Source organism: Rhinatrema bivittatum, chromosome 10, assembly GCF_901001135.1.
Source record: "Rhinatrema bivittatum chromosome 10, aRhiBiv1.1, whole genome shotgun sequence".
Classification (NCBI taxonomy): domain Eukaryota; kingdom Metazoa; phylum Chordata; class Amphibia; order Gymnophiona; family Rhinatrematidae; genus Rhinatrema; species Rhinatrema bivittatum.
In genome coordinates, this window is record NC_042624.1 from 24,960,203 (window position 1) to 24,981,913 (window position 21,711).

Sequence of the window (21,711 nt, forward strand, 5' to 3'; positions counted from 1 at the left end):
ACCGTGGTTTTGAGTCACTGCATAAATATAATGCGGAGTGCTTGACATCCACTTGCATATCTATCAATTCACTATTAAGAACGTTGCAGTGTAACTGGTGTGTTGGCTCAGAGATGAAGGCTTTACTCACTGAGATTTATCTGCATTCATTTTTAGGCGTGTTTCATCAGTGACAGGTACCTAGAGCTCTCTCCAAGCCTGTTCATCCATCTCCAAGCCTGTCCATCTGGCCCTCATATATCAGGGGCATGCTCTTCATGGACATAATTGGCTAAAATGTAGTAGGAGAGCCCTCTTATTGAGCTTCCAGTTCACCTAACAAATTTCATTCACATTTGTCCATAAAGAGAGCTCTCAATAGATGTGTGGGTGCAAGGCTGGAAAAATCCCAGGGGCCAGCTATGAAAAATAGACAATTTTTCATAATTTTGGATTCTTGTTTTCTGTGCTTAATGGCCTGAGTTGTGTTGTGAGCATCCGGTATAGTGGGGAGAAGATATCGTATTTTGGACATCAACCATTCAGGCTTGTATAAAGACACTGCATTAGAGGTAAGGAACCTTTGGAGACTAGAGGTCTGTATGATAATCTAAGGAGGTTAAACCTCTTCCATTGTGCTCTGTTTTCCCTTCTGGTGACAGAGGTGATGGTTTGGGTGCGATAATTTTAATTCTTCTAATTATTTTTGCAGGTATACCTCAGCACCAGACGGGGTGCCTGGATTCTGAATCGTGTTTTTGATGACGGTTTCCCAATTGATGTTGTACTGTTGAGCCGGTTCAATTATCTAATCAAACAGTTATTACCCATATCTGTGCTGAATCGATTGGTGGAAAAAAAAATGAATTCACGGTTTAATCATGAGAACTATGGTTTAAAGCCTCTCCACAGGTGGGTCCCAATGCACAGACTCCTGCTACATTTTCCACTAAATGTTTAAGTAGAGAAAAGAAAAACAGAAAAGGGGAGCTAAATGCTTCTTTGGACCCATTCAGAGGACAAGCTAGAAGTCATGGCCTTGCCTTTTTCACCTCTGGAGGAGAAAATATGAGGAATAAGACTAGAAATGAGTACATTAATTTTGTTAATACTTCTGAAAATCTTTAAGGGGACAATTTGCATGTGTCTGTCTGCAAGGTCTGTAGGTACTTACTATATGAACCCAAGTACATTGCAGCTAATTTTCAAAAGGAACTGCCTTGGCAGTGGGAAGATAGCTTTCAAGGCCCTTTGTATTGCAACTCTTAATTCCCAGTTCACAGTTCTTGTGTACAGCACTGATAAGCGCTAAAGTCACTTTGCGGCAAAAAGCACACTAGAAGCAGAGTTTGGTTTCCAACAATACTTTTACTGATAAAGTGTGAAATGATGAAAATGTTCTTTACAGTGGTTCAGTTCTCGTTTTGATGGGTACAAGTGCTTTAAATAAATTTGTGACTTCTTATAGTCTTGCTTAAGTTAATAGGTTAAAACCAATTGATTCAGTCTGTATTCTGATTTCTCTCCCATCCCATTGGCATAGGGCAAGCTTTATACTTCCCTCCCAAGTTGGTGATGTATTAAAGGTGAAATCCATTTATCACAGTCGGTTATCTCCCTCCTACCTCTCCATATAGTTTTCTCCTCTGAACACCTTAGTTTCCCCATATACCTGATTGGCGCCAAGTATACCCCTCTTCTCTCTTCCAGTATCACAATGATACTCCTGTTACTCCTATTCTCCAAATCTCCAATAGATATTTTTAGACATGGTTGGGGTCCATACCAACTTCTTTCACCCTTCTCTCCTTTTTCTCCCTTGGATGATTGTAACTCATCCTTCTCCTCCTTGGATCTTGATAATCTCAGATTCCTCTTTCATGAAGGGAACCTCTTCCACTTGATGTTAGCGCATCAAAGAAATTAACTTAAGTGAGTCCTTAGTTAATGGGTACTCTAAACTTAAATGAATCTGTTTAAAAATACAAATGGATTGGGAAGCTGAAAAGAAACTCCCATCCAGCTAAAAGGCTCCATGGAGGCATCAACTCAAACAGCAGCAAAATCAGAGAACAACTAGAGCATACTGCCTCTGCAAAGCAAAGTAAGGAATCCAGACCCTAGAAAATGGTGGTCTGGCTTTACATACCAGAGGAACTCGTAAAAGAGGGCTAATCTTCCTCTGAGTGCCTCCTCGGAAAAGTGGACCAGTTTGATTTCATTGTGAGGATTTGCTTTCTCCAGCCCCCTGACCGGAGCTATCTCAGATTGTTTTCCAGTTGCCCTGAAAGGACTGTTGCCTTCCTGAGCTCTGCTTTCCTGAAAATGAAGCAGCCTTGTTGGGACAAAATCTTCTTATATCCCTGAAGCAGGAACATGCAGGGAAAGTTTTCTTGCCACTCTTCTTATCCTCAGGTAATCTATACCCTTTCAACTCTCCCAAATGCTTCATCAGCTGCTCCAGATCTTCCCTGAACAACAGTTTTCTTTAAAAGGAAGATTACACAGCTGTGACTTGGACTAACTGTCCGCTGACCAATTATGCAACCATAGGCTCCTGCGTGCAACTACCGCTGAGACCATGCTCCTTGCAGACGTCCAGACCAAATCATACATTGCATCCACCACATAGGCCATTCTGGCTTCCAACCAGGCCGCCTCTCTGGAATTGGCTGCTGGGGTGAAGCCTCTTTCTTGCGCCTTCTGCACCCAACACAGACAGGTTCTCTGCATAAGGCTACCACAGATCACCACTCTAAGAGCTGAGACTTTAAACATCCTCTTCAAATGAATTTCCAGCTTTCGGTCCTGGGCATCCTTCACTGTGGCCACTTGTGCCACAGGAATGGATGTCTTCTTGGTCACCACTGATACCAAAGCATCCACCTTGGGTAACACCTCTGTCAAAGGATGTAACTTCAACATTGCCCTGGCTACTTTGAGGCCTGCTTCTGGAGTAGCCCACTCCCATTTCACCAACTTCTTCAACTCTTTTGGCAATGGAAAAGCCTTTGGTGGTCCTCGAAGCCCATCCAGGACTGGATCCACACCTTCATTATCTGATTCCTCCTGGATTAATTTAATTCCCAGCTCTTCCAGAACCTGAGGAATAAGTGGTCTCAATTCCTCCTTGCGGAACAGACGGACCACCTTAGGGTCAACCCCTTCTGTGACAGGAACCTCTTCTTGTGTTACGAATCCGGAAGTGGACCCCTGTACCGAGGTAAGGTTAGCACTGCCAAAGAGGGAGTTAACCTTCTCTGGTCCCTACCGCCGGAGGGCAAAGCTTGAAGGTTCGCCAGTCGAGTACAAGACTTTGCCCTGGAAGCTCGTGGTTACCCCAGGAGGGGCCCGTAGGAACCCGGCCGCTGGGACTTAGGAGACTCCCTCGGGACTGAAGATTGGTCTAGATGCAGGCGCCTCCTGCAGGTCGAGTCAGTCCAGGAGGGTCGAAGCCAGGAGAAGGGTCCGCAGCCAGTCCAGAAGCAAGCCAGGAAAAGGAGCCACAGCCAGTCCAGTAGTAAGCCAGGAGAAGGGTCCGCAGCCAGTCCAAGGTCAAGCCAAATGAAGAACGACAGCCGGTCCAGGGGTCAGAAGCCAAGAATCAGTCCAATAAGGAAGAAGAACAGAAGCGGGACGAAGACCAGGAACACCAGCGCAGAATATGGAACCAGAAGCTAATACCAAGGCAAGGTCTGAGAAGCAGACCTTGCCTTAAATACCTAACAGAAGGGAGCCACAACCATTTCCTGTCGTGGCCCCTTTAAATCTTGTCTTCAGCCGCGCGCACAGCTCTAAGGCAGCCAGGAAGGGGGAGGAGTCAACTCAGCCCCGCTGGGCTCCGTGGCCAGCCTGGGTAGTGGCCAAGGCCGCGGGAAGAACGCCGGAGGAGGCTCCCTGCTCCTGCAGGAGCCTCCAGGCCCACCCGACACCGCAGGTGAGTACCTGGTCCCGGCCACGGACTGCTGCAGCTGGCGGCCATGACAGTCGGCCCCGGTCGTGGCTTGCCATGGCTGACGGCCATAACATCTTGGTCATCTGCATCCTTGCTCATATCTGGACTGACGTCCACAGCTTCATCCCCTGGCTCATCTCCCAGATCATTCCGCAGGTCATTTGAACCTTCTGAAATCACAGAGCAGTCATCTCCTATAGGATGGTCTAGGCATGCAGTGGAGCAGGCACCCAACCCTCTAGCCAAGGCTACCTTAGATCTCTTATTTATTTATTTATTTGATTTTGTATACCGTCGTTCGTGGGAGCCATCACAACAGTTCACATAATTACAGTAATATAAAGTAATAAGTAAAACAAATTTAAATAGATTATTAATAAATATAAATAGATTAAAATCAAGATAAACAATAAAATTAAATAAAATCTGGATTTAATTATATTAGTAATACAAACAAACAGCATTAAAATCAAAATACAGTAAAACCTCATAAAAAATAAATGAGACAGAAGGAGACAATTAATAAAGCGGTTTACTATCCGATGTTATTTTGGATCCTGATAAGCCTTATTGAATAGCCATGTCTTTAGTCTATTCTGAAAGACTTTAGGTCAGATTGCAGCCGTAATTTAGCTGGAAAGGAGTTCCATATTTTAGAACCTGCGAGTGACAGGGCTCTAGCTCTTACTGACTAAGGTGGGCTGATTGAACTGAAGGAATAGTCAATAAACCTTTATTCACGGATCTTAGATTATATTGTGGGACTTGGAGGCGAATGGCGGCATTTAGCCAATCAATTTGATCTCCATAGATATTCTTATGTAATATGTATAAAATGTTGTAATCAATCTGGTATTTTATTGTAGCCAATGTAGGGATATTAATGTTGGAGTTATATGGTTGCATTTCTTCATGCCTGTTAGGATTCTAGCGGCTGCATTTTGTAGAATTTGTAGTGATTGAATGGAAGGCTGAGTAGGCGAGAATTGCAATAGTCTGTGTTTGCAAATGTCTGTGTTTGCAAATATTAATAGTTGTAGTACTGTTCTGAAATCAGAATGGGTTAGAAGTGGTTTTAGTCACCTGAGAGTTAAGAGTTTATTATATCCTTCTTTGAATTTGATAGAAATGTGTTTTTGAAGTTGAATTCACTGTCAATGATTACTCCTAAGTTGCTAGTATGGGTTACAAGATTTATTTTGGCTGATTGATCTTCTAATTTTAGTGAAAGCAAACTAGTGGGGAGTGGTCTCCGGTCCAGAATTATAACTTCTGTTTTATTGACATTGAAAATGGTTGTCGAGAGTGGATGAAACCATTGTAGTGTTGTATTTGATAGCCCAATTTCAGTTAGTCTTTCAAGGAGAATAGTGTGATTAATGGTATCGAATGCTGCGGACAGATCAGGGATGTGTCATGGGGTTCATTTTTATTTATAAGAGCTTCTATGTCAATTGATGAGGTCTCTTCAAAGTTGACCCATTTAGTTCTTTGTCTTGAGTTAATTTTAATTGACTGAATATCAGTATCGTTAGTACCTGTAGTCAGATTTTGAATTTTTTGTTTAAATAAATGTGCAATCTCATTGCATTTAATTTCGGGGAGAGGAGCGATTTCTTCCATGTTATTTCTTGTAAGGTTCTGGATTATGAAGAAGAGAGTTCTAGGATTGTAACTAAAGTTTTGTATCTTATTAGTATAATATTCTCTCTTGGTGTTATTGATTAGTCTTTTGTAATGGGTTAAGTAACGTCTATATGCCCCAAGGTTTCAGGCCCTGGGGCCACTTATCTCCTGCTCCTCGCTTGGCTACATAGGCCTTGTGCAAGATCAAAACAAATTATGTAGAGAAATCCTCCACATCACTACTCTGGTCACCTGCTGAGGCCTGTTCAGACATCCCTTCCTCCTCCTGATCCCACAACCTCGACTAAACTGCCGGGGACAGCAGGAGAGGGGACTCTGTTCACCCTGGGAGGTGGCTGCTTCTTGCCGTGTGTGCACCTCTTCCTAGTCATGTCTTCAGCCTCCCCAGGGGCCTCTCCGATGGGCCCATGTGACCGGGTGACTCTCCTACTGCCGGTTGCTCCCGCGGAGCTTCCCTCCCCTCCAGTGGTACAGTCTGAGCAAATTGTGGCCGAGTTTAACCGTTCCCACCTAACACCACAGGCCCATCTGCGCTCTGTGTTGTGTCTGTTGGTCTCAGATGGCTTCGACCCCTGTGCCTCACCTTTCTTCATTCTCTCTCCTCAAGCCTTGGGAAGATGGCTGCTGTCGCGTCTTCATGCTGCTCTCTCTGGTGTCCCCGGAACAGCAATGGCGAAGGTGTTCGCCATGGATTTCCTGAGGGTCTCCTAGGGTGCACGCGCACACACACCCACGTCTTTATCCGCGTCATGGTGGGAACCTCGGGGGCGTCCCCTCTGAGTGACGTCATGCCATCTGGGTATTTAGCCTTCCCTTCATTTGCTAACAAATCGAGTTAGCAAGGACTCGGACTTGTCTCCTACCGGTCTAAGCTGCTCTGCTGCTCCCAGCTGCCGCTGGAAGCTTTCTACCCTTCGGGGTCAACTCTAACCTGGGTACCCACTCCTCAGGGGCTCTTGTGCTTTCTTTCAAGTACCTATCTGGGATACTGGGTACTCGCTCCTCGAGGGCCTGCTCTCCCTATCTTGGTGCCTACAGCTCTACTACTTCTGCCTGCCAGGATTATCATCAATACAGCTTCAGTGAATAACTTAACTTCTCAGCTTGTGCCATCTACAGCTTCAGCGCTGGGAGTCTACATCCGGGCTCTTTCTTCCACTCTGCACTGCTTACCATCTACACGAAAGTGGGACTGGTTTCCTCTCCCGAGGACCCCTGGACTACCTACTGGGTTACCTCACTGCTGCCACCCCTGGGCAGTACCACCAAGCTGTATAATAAATACGAATTCACTGTGTTTCCATGTATTGAGTCTAGCCTAGTACTGCGGTTCCTAACGGGGCTCCTCCCCGTGGGAGTGGCCATCACTGCAGTACCCAAGAATCCACTCCAATACCTCAAAACCCTAACACTCTGAGGCCAGCATCATTATTGCCGTGCATGCAGCATGCCCCGAGCCTCACTGCTGCGTCAGAAGTCAAGAAGGGGAATTATCGGCATGAGACAATTCTTCCGAGCAGCCCTGGACCCCCGGAATGCCAAGAAAACTTGTCACTTCATGTGTCATAAGAACATAAGAACATGCCATACTGGGTCAGACCAAGGGTCCATCAAGCTCAGCATCCTGTTTCCAACAGTGGCCAATCCAGGCCATAAGAACCTGGCAAGTTCCCAAAAACTAAGTCTATTCCATGTAACTGTTGCTAGTAATAGCAGTGGCTATTTTCTAAGTCAACTTAATTAATAGCAGGTAATGGACTTCTCCTCCAAGAACTTATCCAATCCTTTTTAAACACAGCTATACTAACTGCACTAACCACATCCTCTGGCAACAAATTCCAGAGTTTAATTGTGCGTTGAGTGAAAAATAACTTTCTCCGATTAGTTTTAAATGTGCCACATGCTAACTTCAAGGAGTGCCCCCTAGTCTTTCTACTATCCGAAGGAGTAAATAACCGATTCACATCTACCTTTAGGCCTGCAACCTGTTGAATTTCCCTTCGAAGGTGGAAAAAGTCTCTTTCAAAATTGCCCCCATGGTGACTTTCTAAAGAATAAGCTTTGGATGCCCAGGAGAAAAAAGCACCCAATTCAGACATCGACTACCCAATTCCACATCCAGACACAAGTATTGTACACAGATACACAGAATTAATAATCCCAGACTCTACCTGTCTCCCTGGGCAGCGTCGTCTCTCAAAGCCCACCTGCCCTTCCTGGATCCCAAACAGGAGCTCTCTGAACATGGTGCCTGCTGTCCACCTGCTCCGCGAGGCTCAGACTCTTCCCCCAATGCCTGCCAACCCCTGACAGCTCAACACAGCTGAGCTACTGACTCTTCCAGTTTTTGGTTTTTTAAAGAGACATAGTCAGCCCAAAAAAAGCCATAACAGTAGCAAAAGGAGTATTTCCTTGTGCTCCTGGTTGTAGACTAGGGAAAGAAGGCTTCAGGCAGATGGAGGGAGCCAGGACCCCTGGCTCTCAGGCCCCTGGGTGTTGCAGGCTAAACAGCTCAGTGATCTCCAATCCCCTTCTCACTCTGTTTGACCTGAGGAATGGCCCACGAAGATGCCTAACACCTTAGGGAGCATATGAAGATCTTCTTCCTCTTCTCTTATCTCCTTTTTCTTTTTGTCAGACTGCAGGTTTGCACCTCTACCATCTGTGGAGACAGAGACATACTGAGGGACTGCAGGTGGCACTCTTAGTTATGTAGCAGTGTCTTCAAAGTTTTTGTTCTCTGCCTCCATCTACAGTAGGGATGCAAAACCCACATGTCTGGATTGATCTGGGGTATGAACAGGAACTGTTTTTTCTATGCTGGCTGTGAATCATCTTGTCCTTAGTCCACTATCCTGGGACACAGTTATCAATCTCTCATCCATGGGTTTCAATTCACCTCTCTTCATCCACTGCTGTGTGAAATCTTGATCCACATCAGGTTGCAGAAGTAGCTCTCTGTACTTCCCACTGTATTTATGTTGTCAATTATCCTTTCTTGTTTGCTGATGTGATCCTCAGTGTAGAGCTGCCAGTTTTAAATTCACTAGCACATATCAAGAGTGTGCAGGATCCTCCCTTGTCTCTGGGCACCCCTTCAGGCACCCACCCCGACCCTTTAAAATAAATCTCCCCCCCTCCAAATGCCTTAAATTACCTGGGGTCCAGTGGGGGGGAGGGCGGGAAAACCGGCACACTAAAACAACCCTAAAACCCACCCCGACCCTTTAAAATAAATCCCCCACCCTCCCGAACCCCCCCAAAATGCCTTAAATTACCTGGGGTCCAGAGGAAGGGTCCCGGTGTGATCTTTTACTCTCGGACCTCCGGTGCTTGTAGAAATGGCGCCGGCGCTACCTTTGACCTGACAGGTCAAAGGTAGCGCCGGCGCCATTTTGTTTTTTGTCCCCCGAGGTCAGGAGCATAGGAGATCGCTCCTGGACCCCCGCTGGACCCCCAGGAACTTTTGGCCAGCTTGGGGGGGGCCTCCTGACCCCCACAAGACTTGCCAAAAGTCCAGCGGGGGTCCGGAACGACCTCCTGCAGTCGAATCGTGTTGTCTACGGCCGGCGCGCAGAGCCCCGGGACGCGCGTAAGTCCCAGGGTTTTTTAAAAGGGGCGGGAGGGGGCGTGGCGGGGGCGTGGCCGCATGACGCGGCGTTTCGGGGGCGTGATGCGACGTTGGGGGGGTGGGCCCGGGGGCGTGGTTTCAACCTGGGGGTGTTCCGGGGGCGTGGCCGCGCCCTCCGGAACAGCCCCCGGGTCGGGTCTTGGCGCGCCAGCAGCCCTCTGGCACGTGCGGATTTACGTCTGCCTCTGGCAGGCGTAAATCCATGGATAAAGGTAGGGGGGGTTTAGATAGGGCCGGGGGGGTGGGTTAGGTAGGGGAAGGGAGGGGAAGGTGAGGGGAGGGCGAAAGAAAGTGCCCTCCGAGGCTGCTCCGATTTCGGAGCGGCCTTGGAGGGCGCGCGCAGGCTGCCCAAAATCAGCAGCCTTGCGCGTGCCGATCCAGGATTTTATAAGATACGCGCAGCTACCTGCGTATCTTATAAAATCCAGCGTACTTTTGTTTGCGCCTGGTGCGCGAACAAAAGTACGCGATCGCGTATTCTTTTAAGATCTACCTCCCCGTGAACTTAATAGCAGGTAATGGACTTCTCCTCCAAGAACTTATCCAATCCTTTTTTAAACACAGCTATACTAACTGCACTAACCACATCCTCTGGCAACAAATTCCAGAGTTTAATTGTGCGTTGAGTAAAAAAGAACTTTCTCCGATTAGTTTTAAATGTGCCCCATGCTAACTTCATGGAATGCCCCCTAGTCTTTCTACTATCCGAAAGAGTAAATAACCGATTCACATCTACCCGTTCTAGACCTCTCATGATTTTAAAGACCTCTATCATATCCCCCCTCAGTCGTCTCTTCTCCAAGCTGAAAAGTCCTAACCTCTTTAGTCTTTCCTCATAGGGGAGTTGTTCCATTCCCCTTATCATTTTGGTTGCCCTTCTCTGTACCTTCTCCATTGCAATTATATCTTTTTTGAGATGCGGCGACCAGAATTGTACACACCTATACAGGTGCAATATCACCATCTATTTTTATTAACCATTCTTCTCCCTAGGCACCCATGCATTTTTCTGTTTTTTGCCATTGCTTTATTCATCTGATTGGCAACCTTAATATCATTAGATAACAATCATACCAGATCTTGCTCTTGATTCATGCACAGAAAAATTTCACTTCCTATACTGTACAGCTCCATTGGATTTTTACAGCTCCAATGCATGATTCTGCATTTTTTAGCCTAAACGTTTAGCTGCCAACTTCTCAGGTGTGTCCATAGCTCACTTCTCTCCTATACTATTATTTTGTCATATCTACCCCCTGGTGAGGATATGTGGTCACTTGGTCAGAAACCTTTGGATTCCTTGCAAGAGAATGTAAGAAACCAGATAAGAGGCAAAATAGCCCAATATTATGGTCCAGAAGCCACAAGGAAGAAACCAAAAATATAATTTTAGACAGTAACTTTTGAAAACAGTTGAAAATGAAGATCTCTAGAACTGAAGATTTGAGAAAAGCCTCTCTGTCTTTTTTTTTCTCAATTTTTATTCCTGGCTACTTACCGCTCCCATTAAACAGTTTTAAATATCAGCACTATATATTTTTTTAAATATTAAATTATATTCTAGATAACCATTTATCTTCTCCCTGCACAAAAAAAAAAAATGGTGCCACATAATGGGCATATTATTGTTTGACCTTGAGTGAGATAGAAACTTAAGAGGTAATTTAAAAAAGTTACATGTGTAAATGTAACATACTATCATAGCAATTTTAAAAATCCATTTACATGCGTAAGTGCACTTAACATGGGCAAATCCTATGGACAATTCAATGGCAAGAAGTATAGCAATTTTCAAAAGTTTCCTTACACGGGTAACTTGATTTTAAGCGTGTAAATGCTTTTTACAATCAGGTATTTCCCTATCCTCTGAATGTAATTCTCTTTGAAGCGCCAAAAGGCAGAATATACATAAAGAAATAAATATCCATGATGATATGAACTGTGTTGCAGTTTAGTCTCTTGTGATAGCACATGAGTTCTCCTCTGGTTAATTTGTTTTGATTTGAAGTAGCTCTTGATTCACAGTATAATATTTATCCTTTTCTTTACACTTCAGCATTATTAGCCAGCACCAAACAGTCAATGATGACCTACCAAATCGTATCCTATCTGGCAAAGTGCTGGTAAAGCCAAACGTGAAGATGTTCACGGAAACTGCCGCCATCTTTGAAGATGGAACCATGGAGGAGAACATCGATGTGGTCATCTTTGCCACAGGATACAGCTTCTCGTTTCCTTTCTTTGAGGATCCTGCCTTCAAGGTTCACAACAATAAGATCCCCCTGTATAAACAGGTCTTCCCTCTTGACCTAGAGAAGGCGACGGTAGCTTTCATTGGGCTTGTCCAGCCTCTTGGTCCCTTCATACCCATTGCAGAGATCCAAGCTCGCTGGGCTACTCGGGTTCTTAAAGGTGAGTGAAGAGGAATTGTGGGCAAATTCAGGATTCCTGGGGCCAGGGAGTGAACATCAGTTTCCTGATGCATACTGACCCCAGACTATGAATGAAACGAAGTGTTATTTTTACCTTCCTTCTAAAGCATAATCTTCTCATGCTAATAAAGTATGTAACCAGAACTGATTCTGAATTGCTGCTTTAAGCATGATGTTAAATTACATTAAAAAATGTAGCACTTTCATATTTACTTTTAGACCTTGAACCTTCAAAGTATTACAGTTGCCCAAAACAAAAGGACTTACAAATTTGGACACATGGAATGTTTTGACTGCCCACTCCATTCCCCCCACCTCCTGAAGTCCTGGTCAGAAGGGACCATGAGGGAATTTCAACTCGAATCATATCTATCATCCTTGCCTATACTTCATTCATGTCCAGATATCTGAGGCCTAGAACAAATACTGCAGCATTCACAGCTCTAAACTGATTCAGTTATTCCAATCTGAACCCATCTCACCACGAGATTTCTATATAGCCCTGGTTTTCTTGAAAACTTTAATTAAAGACATTAAAAAACTTACAATTTTTTATTTATTCATTTTGGGGGTTTTTTTTTGGGGGGGGGGGGGGTTTGAATATTTTTTTTATCAGTTTAGTTTGTTTGCTGAATTGGAAAAATAATTAAATGTAAAAAAATCCAAAACAAACAAAATTATGTCCCCCCTGCCAGAGCCTGCCTGGGGGCTTGCCTGGAGCTGACTTGATGCTGGCCCAGCATCTGCCCAGATTATGGCCTTGTCATGGCCCCACTTCATTTCAACACGCCAGGGCCGGGGAGCTCCAACCCTGACCCCCACTTACCCTTTTCACAGGTCCTGCATGCAAAAGGACAGGAGAGATGTCCACTCGCTTCTGCTGGCTTGTTGATCCTTTAGAAACCGTGCCGTCTGCCTGCAGGACAGCCCCAAACTGACATCATGTTGACGCCTTGCTGTGGTACAGCCAGCACCGTTGTGGCAGGCTCTGAGCATGCCCTGAGATGGCTTCCTGACCAGGCCTAGAGCTGTCTCCAGCCGGGCTGGATTATTCTTTTGGCTGCATGAGGGGATTGCAGGGGCTGAGTGAAGCCGAGCAGGGTAGGGTCAGGCCTTATGTTTTAACAGGACCATGGGAGGTCCCCACCTTTTTTTTTTTTAATGCCACAAATTGTAAAATATCTGAAAATGTTTGATTATTTTCATAGGAAGCTATGTTCAGTTCATTTCATTGAGAGCAAACCAAATATGGCCTCAGAGATTAGATTTTTTTTGGCATTTGTTTTACATGAACACACATTCCTATCAGAGAGCTCATCTTATTATAGACAGCGTTGTTGCAGAGATTACATAAAATGTTCAGTAATTACAGGCCTCTTCAAATCCACAAAACTAAGCAAAGAATGAACTTCCAAATAGCTGGAGAAAACAAAATAGCGGATCTTTTAATGGGCAAAGAGAAAAAAACAAAATAATAGAGAAAAAAGGAGATTGAGAGGGCTTGGCAATCAGAGTTGGAGCATTAGAACTGTATTGGAAAAAAAAAAAGATCCCAAGGTGGATACAGATAGTGCAAAAGTACTTTTACTATAGCAAAAGTGGTCAGCTTTTCCATCACAAGGATATGCCAATTTTTTTAAGTAGATTTATTTATTTATTTATTTATTTATTTATTTAAGGTTTTTATATACCGGCAATCATGAGAACATATCTTGCTGGTTTACATGAAACGGGAGTGCATTAAATACATCAAACTAGAACTCAGGTGACCGAAAGTACAGTTACAATTAACAAGGGTGGCAGAACTTGGTGAAGAGGAAGAAAAAGGAAAGAATAAATGGTTAAACGATATACAAGTCACATTACAAGTTATGTACAAATGGCATGATTAATGGCTGAATGTTTTGAGGAGTCCTTGGGTTGTGTCCTTGGATTGTGTCATTAAATTGTGTCTTGGAAAGCTTGCTTGAATAACCAAGTCAAGTCTTTTCCTAAAAGTTGGGAGGCAAGGTTCCAGTCTGAGATCTGTGGGCAATGAATTCCACAGAAGGGGGCCAGCTGTGGAGGTGGCGCGATCTCTTAGGGTAATGTGTCTAGTCGTTTTTGCAGGGGGAACTTGGAGTGTGCCTCTATAAACATCTCTGGTAGGTCTTGTCGAGTTGTATACTTGGAGAGGAAATTGAAGATCGAGGGAAGTGCATTGATGTATAGTTTTGAAAATGATACATATGGTTTTGTACATGATATGGAAGTATACGGGTAGCCAATGTAGCTCTTTCAGGATGGGAGATATGTGGTCTCTTTTTCTTGTGCCTGTTAGTAGTCGGGCTGCTGAATTTTGCACCATCTGTAATGGTTTGGAATAGGAAGAAGGCAGACCTAGCAATAAGGAGTTGCAATAGTCTAATTTTGAAAAAATGACTGCCTGGATGATCGTTCTGAAGTCTTGAGCATGGAAGAGAGGTCTTATCCTTTTCAAGACCTGGAGTTTATAGAAGCAGTCTTTGGTGTTTTGTTGATGTGTGCCTTGAAGTTTAGCCGGTTGTCCAATAACACTCCTAAGTCTCTAACTTGTGCAGAAGGTAGGTTGGTGGGAAGAGTAATGTTAGGTGTATTGTTCTCGGGAGAGATGAGTAGGATTTCTGTCTTGGAGGAATTTAAGATGAGGTGAAGGCTGTTGAGAAGTTGTTTGATTTTTGGTGGCATGATTCCCAGTAGTCAAGAGTTTTAGAGTATGTGTCTTTGATGGGGATGATGATTTGAATATCATCTGCGTATAGGAAGTACTTTAGATTGAGGTCAGTGAGAAGTTGGCAAAGAGGAAGCAGGTAAATGTTGAATAGAGTCGGAGATAATGAAGAACCTTGTGGGACTCCTATGGCAGAGTCAAATCTTGAGGATTCCTTGTTTTGGAGTTTAACTTTGTAACCTCTGTTGTTGAGAAAGGTTTTGAACCAAGATAGGACGGTGCCGCAGATTCCTATGGATGATAACTGGTTTAAGAGGATGGTGTGGTTGACCGTGTCGAACGCTGCTGATAGGTCTAACAAGATCAATAGAAAAGAGTTTCCTTTGTCGAGGCCCAGTAAGATATGGTCTGTCAACGAAGTGAGGAGGGATTCTGTGCCTCGATTTTTACGGAAGCCGTGTTGTGGGATGAAGAGAAGATTGTTGTCTTCGATGAAATCTGAGAGTTGAGAGTTCACTAGTTTTTCCATGATCTTTGCGATGAATGGGAGGTTAGCTATGGGGCGGAAGTTGTTAGGGTCCTTCGGGTCTAGGTTGGGTTTCTTTAGGAGCGGTGAGATTGAGGCCATTTAAGATCATCTGGGAAGGTTCCTTGGGCTAGAGAGCAGTTGATGATATTTTTCAATGAAGTGGCTATTGTGTCTGGAATAGCTAGAAGAAGTTTGGAGGGGATGTGGTCTGCAGGATGAGACGAAGGTTTCATTCTTCTCAGGATGGTTTGTATCTCCGTGGAAGAGACGGGTTCAAAGGTGTTTAAGCTGACGTTTTTGAGGGCAGGTTGTTGATATGTCTGGAGGTCGGCTGTATTGGAAGGCAGTTGTGTTAAGAGATTGGTGATTTTATTTTGGAAAAACTGAGCGAGTTCTTCTGCTTTGGGTTGTGCCATGTTGCCTGGGATTTCTCGCGGAATGGTTTGAGTGAGGCTGGAGACATAAGCGAAGAGGGCTTTGGCGTCAAAAACCAGGTTGTGAATCTTAGATGCATAATAGTCTTTTTTTGATTTTGAGGTGAGAGATTTGTACTGGTAAAGTGTGGATTTGTATGAAAAAATGGTGATGTCACAAGGGGTTTTGCGCCAGGTCGCTTCTTTTTTTCTTAAACTTTGTTTTAGTTTTCTGAGTTCATTAGTGAACCACGGTTGTCTGTTGGATGCATTGGTGTGAGATCTTTTTGTAGTTGAAGGACAGAGCTTGTTGGCTATGTTTTCTGTTATGTTGTTCCAGGAGCGAATGGCAGTGTTCGGGTCAGTGAGGTCTAATAGGGGTAGCTGTGAGACCAATTGGTTGTTAAGGTCTTCTGGTGAGCATCGCCTCTTGTAATGGAATGAAGGAGAGGGGGAGTAGGGAGTGTTGGATTTTTCCAGCGTGAATGAGGTAGAGATGAGCGTGTGGTCTGACCATGGAACCTTTTTGTTCTTCAAATTGGATGTAGTCGTAATGCCCTTGTTGACGAAAATCAAGTCCAGAGTGTGACCCGCTTTGTGTGTGGGTTCGTTGACTAGTTGTTGGAATCCCATAGCAGACAGGGCTGTGATGAGTGTTACGCAGCTGTTAGATGGTGAGGGATTGTCTATGTGCAGATTGAAATCTCCTAAAATGATTGCTGGAGTATCCAGGTTGATGAGCATGGTGGTGATTTCAAGGAGGGGGGAGACCTCTGCTTCTAGGAGTCCCGGGGGGGCGTAGACAAGAAGGATTTGAAGATGTTGTGAGGTGAAGAAGCCGACTTCCAGTTTTGAGTTAGAGCTGAAAGGATGTTGGGAGAAGTTAAGGCTTTTTTTGGTAGCCAGAAGGATGCCCCCTCCTCTTTTTTTCAGTCTCGGGAGTGAGAAGAAGTCATAGGTTTGTGTAGGTAGTTGGTTATTAAAGCTGTATCTGAGGGCTTAAGCCATGTTTCGGTTACTGCACAGATATCTGGCTTGGCGTCGGTGAGATAATCATTGAAAATTAGGGATTTCTTCGTTAGAGATTGTGCATTGAAAAGAGAGAGTGAAAAGAGGGAGAGGCCTAGAAGCTGGGTAATTGGTGTGATCAAGATAGGGGTGAGGGTTTTTAAGTTATTGTGAGGGGCTCGTCTGGTAGATGTTCTTTTAGATAGGAGGCGGTGTTGTAAGATTGGTATTGGAAGAGCAAGAGACATTGTGGGAGGTTAGCTGGCTGGCGCAGAGTGTAGGCGGATGGCAGATGGGAGGATAGGCTGAGATTAGGAGATAAATAATTGGTTGGTTAGTGCTCTGGAAGAACGCTGGAAGGATGCTTGCTGAAAAGGCGTAGACTGGTTGCTTGCTGTGAGGGCGTAGACTGGTTGCTTGCTGAGTGCTTGCTGTGAGGGCGTAGACTGGTTGCTTGCTGTGAGGGCGTAGACTGGTTGCTTGCTGAGTGCTTGCTGTGAGGGCGTAGACTGGTTGCTTGCTGTGAGGGCGTAGACTGGTTGCTTGCTGAGTGCTTGCTGTGAGGGCGTAGACTGGTTGCTTGCTGTGAGGGCGTAGACTGGTTGCTTGCTGAGTGCTTGCTGTGAGGGCGTAGACTGGTTGCTTGCTGAGTGCTTGCTGAGAGGGCGCAGGCTGGATGCTTGCTGAGTTTGCTTGCAGGGTGCTTGATGGGAGGGCGCAGGAAGGTTGATTACTTAGAGGGCGCTGGGTGGTTGCTTGAAGGAAGAGAGCTGGAAGGACGTGAGCATGTTGGACGCTGGTTGAGCTCTAGTGTAATATAGGTGTGAAACTGCTCCGGGAAGCGAGGGTCGAAACGAAGGGGCGAAACAAAGGGGCAGGCCCCTTTGTCGCGCTCCTTCGTGCGCGCGACGCCCGGCGCGCGACGCCAGGGAGAGTGGTAGTTTAAATACCCCGCCGGTCGCACCTCTGACGTCACCGCCGCGACGTTTTTGTGGGCGGTTCGGGGCGAAGGCTCGCGGCTCGGCTCGGGGCCTGCTGGTGGCGTGGGCTCGTGGTCCGGGTCGAGGCCGGCTGGAGGCAGGGGTTCGCGGCTCCGATCGCGGCCGGCTGGAGGCGGAGGATTGCGTCCTTTCAGGTAGGTGAGCAGCTGAAGAGAAGGGCCGGCGATCGGCGAGGGAGCCCGATCGGGGTGAGCGGAACAGGAGGCCTTACCCCGACGGGCTTCAGCGCCGAACGCGCAGGCCAAGTTCACCGCTGGAGCCCCGTGGAAGGAAAAGGAGGAAGAAGAGGAGAGCGGCAGTTTAAATACCCCGCCGGTCGCACCTCTGACGTCACCGCCGCGACGTTTTTGTGGGCGGTTCGGGGCGAAGGCTCGCGGCTCGGCTCGGGGCCTGCTGGTGGCGTGGGCTCGTGGTCCGGGTCGAGGCCGGCTGGAGGCAGGGGTTCGCGGCTCCGATCGCAGCCGGCTGGAGGCGGAGGATTGCGTCCTTTCAGGTAGGTGAGCAGCTGAAGAGAAGGGCCGGCGATCGGCGAGGGAGCCCGATCGGGGTGAGCGGAACAGGAGGCCTTACCCCGACGGGCTTCAGCACCGAACGCGCAGGCCAAGTTCACCGCTGGAGCCCCGTGGAAGGAAAAGGTAGATAAAATAGTAATTACAAAGACAAAAAAACAAAATAAGCAATGCCTTACATGCAAAAGGAATGAAAGTTTTAGTAATTAATGAAATAAAATGGGGAACAAGTATTCAGGATATTTACACTGCCTGTGCCTGAAATCAATGTGCATACATTGGAGACCCTGAAAGCATGACTGGCTGCAAACTCAATAGGACAGGTTTGGGAACAACTCTGGTAAAGAGTTTATTCGGTTACCAAACCATGAGGATGAGGAAGTCATTTAGCTGGGTAAATTTGGGTGTCTGAAAATTGCTCCGCCCTTACCCAGCTAAACGTTCATGCTGGGATTATCAAATTGTGGGCATTTAGTTGGGTAACATAAGGTGGCCTAATTAATTAATTAATATGTTTAGCTCAGGGAGGGAAATAACTCATGTAGATGACATTTTCAAATGTAAATGCATTATTTTCAAGGGAAAAATATATAGAAAATATAAGAGAATTGGTGCAAAGGCCATGGCGACAAATCTCAGTACCAACTGGCTGAATTCCATCCCCGTCCTAGTCAGGCTCTTGTGCATTTTAGCAGGTCAGATTGGGGTTGATTTTAATCTATTAGGTTTATCTGGCTAACGCCTGGTTAAATCTTTTGAAAATCCAGCAATCTGGATCTAAAAGATAAACCTGAACAATCCAATTTACCAGGGAATAAAGAGCTGGAAATATTACTCCGTTATTGGCCCTTGAGTAGATTACAAAGAAGGTTGCTAATAGGCTATCGTTTGGTTTTTCAATGAGATACCTGTGCAAGCCCGTGGGGGGGTGTCTGATGGGCAGTTAACATTCCCTTCTCTTAACATACAGGCCGATATAGTACAGTGCGCTCCGACGGAGCATTTGGACGCGCGTTTTCGACGCACTAGCTTTACCCCTTATTCAGTAAGGGGTAAAGCTTTCAGAATTGAAATTTTGGCTAACTAGAATTGAAATTAGAATTGAAATTAGAAACTAGAATTTAAATTTTGGCCAACTAGAATTCTGCCAGCCCTCAATGAGGAATGGGAACTGACTGATCTCTCATCTGAGGAATAGCTCAAACGTTCTCCAGAATACAGAGCTGGTAGCTCAATCGCACATCTAAGAACTTAAGGGCCGGATTTTAATACCTACGTGTGGGTGTAGATTTGTGCTCGCTACCCTGCACACACAAATCTACGCCTGATTTTATAACATGCATGCTCAGCTGCGCACATGTTATAAAATCTGGGCTCGGCGCGCCCAAGGGGCTGCACACATGAGCACCTTGGGCGCGCCGAGCCCTAGGGGAGCCCCGATGGCTTTCCCTGTTCCCTCCAAGGCTGCTCTGAAATCGGAGCTGCCTCGGAGGGAACTTTCCTTCTGCCCCCCCCAGCCCTACCTAAAACTCCCCCTGACCTTTATTTTTCAAGTTGCGCCTACCTCTGGGCAGGCGTAGGTTGCGTGCGCCGGCCCAGTGCCGGCGAGCGATCCCACAGCCTAGAGGCCCTACGGAGGCCTCTGGCCACGCCTCCGCCCTGGACCTCCCCGCCCCTTTTTTAAAGCCTCTGGACATACGTGCACCCTGGGGATTGCGCGCTTCTCTGGGGCTATGCAAAATAGGCTCAGCACGCGTAACCCCCCTGCGTAGGGCTTTTAAAATCTGCCCCTAATAGCATACGACTTGCCATACTGGGTCACACTAAAGGTCAATCAAGCCCAGTATCCTGTTTCCAACAGTGGCCACTGGCCAAGCCAGGTCACAAGTACCTGGCAGGATCCCAAGGGGCAGATACGTTCCAAGCTGCTTATCCCAAGAATAAGCGGTGGATTTCTGTGATGCTTCCTTAATAATGGTTAATGGACTTTTCCTCTAAGAACTTGTCCAAACCTTTTTTAAATGCAGCTACACTAATAGCTTTCATCACATCCTCTGGCAATGAATTCCAGAGCTTAATTAAGCATTGAGTAAAAAAATATTTTCTCTTATTAGTTTTAAATGTGTTACCTAGTAACTTCATTGTGTGTCCTCTGGTCTTTGCACTTTTTGTATGAGTAAACAACTGATTAATATTTACTCGTTCCATTCCACTCATTATTTTATAGACCTCTATCTTATCTCCCCTCAGCCGTCTCTTCTCCAAGCTGAAGAGTCCTAACCTCTTTAGCTTTCCTTCATAGGGATTTCATTCCATCCACCTTTTATCATTTTGGTCATCCTTCTCTGTATCTTTTCTAATTCTGCTATGTCTCTTTTAAGATGAGGTGACCAGAACTGTGCACAATACTCAAGATGAGGTCGCACCATGGAGTGATACAGAGGCGTTATATGTTTCATTCTCTATTCTCTATTAGAGCATCAAATAAATAATAAGGATAAAAACAATTTTTAACATTTCCCAAAAATAAATTAAATATTTCAAAAAAGCAGAGACATTAAATAACACCCAATAATTAAAACTAATAAGGATAGAAAATATTCCCCTTGCCATACTTGGGAACTTTTGATTTCCAGTCACCCTCAGATTGTCCTGGATTAGTGGAGGGGAGGGGGAACACAAAAACATTCTCCTCTCTCACTCTCATGTACACAGACACACGTTCATTCACATACAGCCTTCTACCCTTCTCACGCCCTTCTTCCACTACCTCACTTCCCCTTCCCTTCTCTGTGACTCTCCCTCCCTCCCTGTCACTCAACCCCCTTTTCCCTCACTGTCACCTCCCTTCCTTCTCAATCATTAAAATATTCACTCCAATCACCTCAATCCCTTCCCTCTCACCCCTCCCTTCCCTCTGTCACTTACCACTCACTGCCCTTCCCTCTTCTCCATCGCTACCCTTCCAATCCCTTGCTCTCATCCCCTTTCCTTTCCTTCCCTTCCTTCACTCATTTCCCTTCCCTGTTACTCACTCCTTCCCCGTCACTCACTTTTCCCTCTCTCACCTCTCTTCCTTCTGTCACTCACTCCCTCACTCCTACTCACCCTTCCCTCTCCTCTGTCACTCAACACCCTCACCCCCTTCCCTCCCCTCCCTATCCCCCTTCCCTTCCCTAAATCTCATTTCCTTTCCTTCCCTTACCTCATACCTTTTCTTCTCTTCCCTCTCAGTCACAACCCACCATATGACTCAACCCCCTTACTGGTAGTCCTCATTTTCTTCCTGTTGTCCAGTTATGGGAAGACCACTGGTAGGTTATCAGTTGGCCCACTGCTAGGAATCTAGTGCCTAACTCCCTATCTCATTCTCGCATAGGCTCTCACACACATGCACACTCTTTCTCTTATATGTATAGGCTCTCACACATACACACACTCCCTCTCTCTCATATACATACAAGATCTCACACAAATACACACAAATTCCCTCTCTTATGTACACACTAACTTTCTCTGCTCTCCCTAACATACACACTCTCCAACACATACACTCTCGCTATCTCTCTTCCATATGCAATCAGACACTCTTGCTCTCTCTCTCCCTCACATGCAATCACACATATACACACATTCTCACTTGCAGTCACACACTCACATGCACTCTCTCTGCCACAGGCAGTCATACATGCTCTCTCTCTCTCACATGCATTCACACACATGCACATAAAGGCAGGTGCTGTACAGGCGAGAAGTGTGTTGGTCACATGTCAGGTGAATTGGACTTGAGATTAATAGAGATCCCAATGGACACCCCATGACATTGCCCATTTCATTCACTCACTACTTCTTCAGAGTGATCCCTGGTCCATTCACTCCTTCCTCTGGGTGACCAGCAGTCCCTAGTCCATTCATTCC

At 45.8% G+C, this 21,711-nt stretch overlaps 1 protein-coding gene across 1 annotated transcript in view; it reads left to right on the plus strand.

Moving 5' to 3' along the window:
* LOC115100362 (dimethylaniline monooxygenase [N-oxide-forming] 5-like) overlaps nucleotides 1-21,711 on the plus strand; it is a 70,197-nt gene that overhangs the window by 35,867 nt on the left and 12,619 nt on the right. Inside the window, exons 5-6 of the mRNA XM_029618782.1 lie at nucleotides 692-891; nucleotides 11,269-11,624. Of these exons, the coding sequence (XP_029474642.1) occupies nucleotides 692-891; nucleotides 11,269-11,624 (556 nt within the window). The remainder of the gene's footprint in view (nucleotides 1-691; nucleotides 892-11,268; nucleotides 11,625-21,711) is intronic.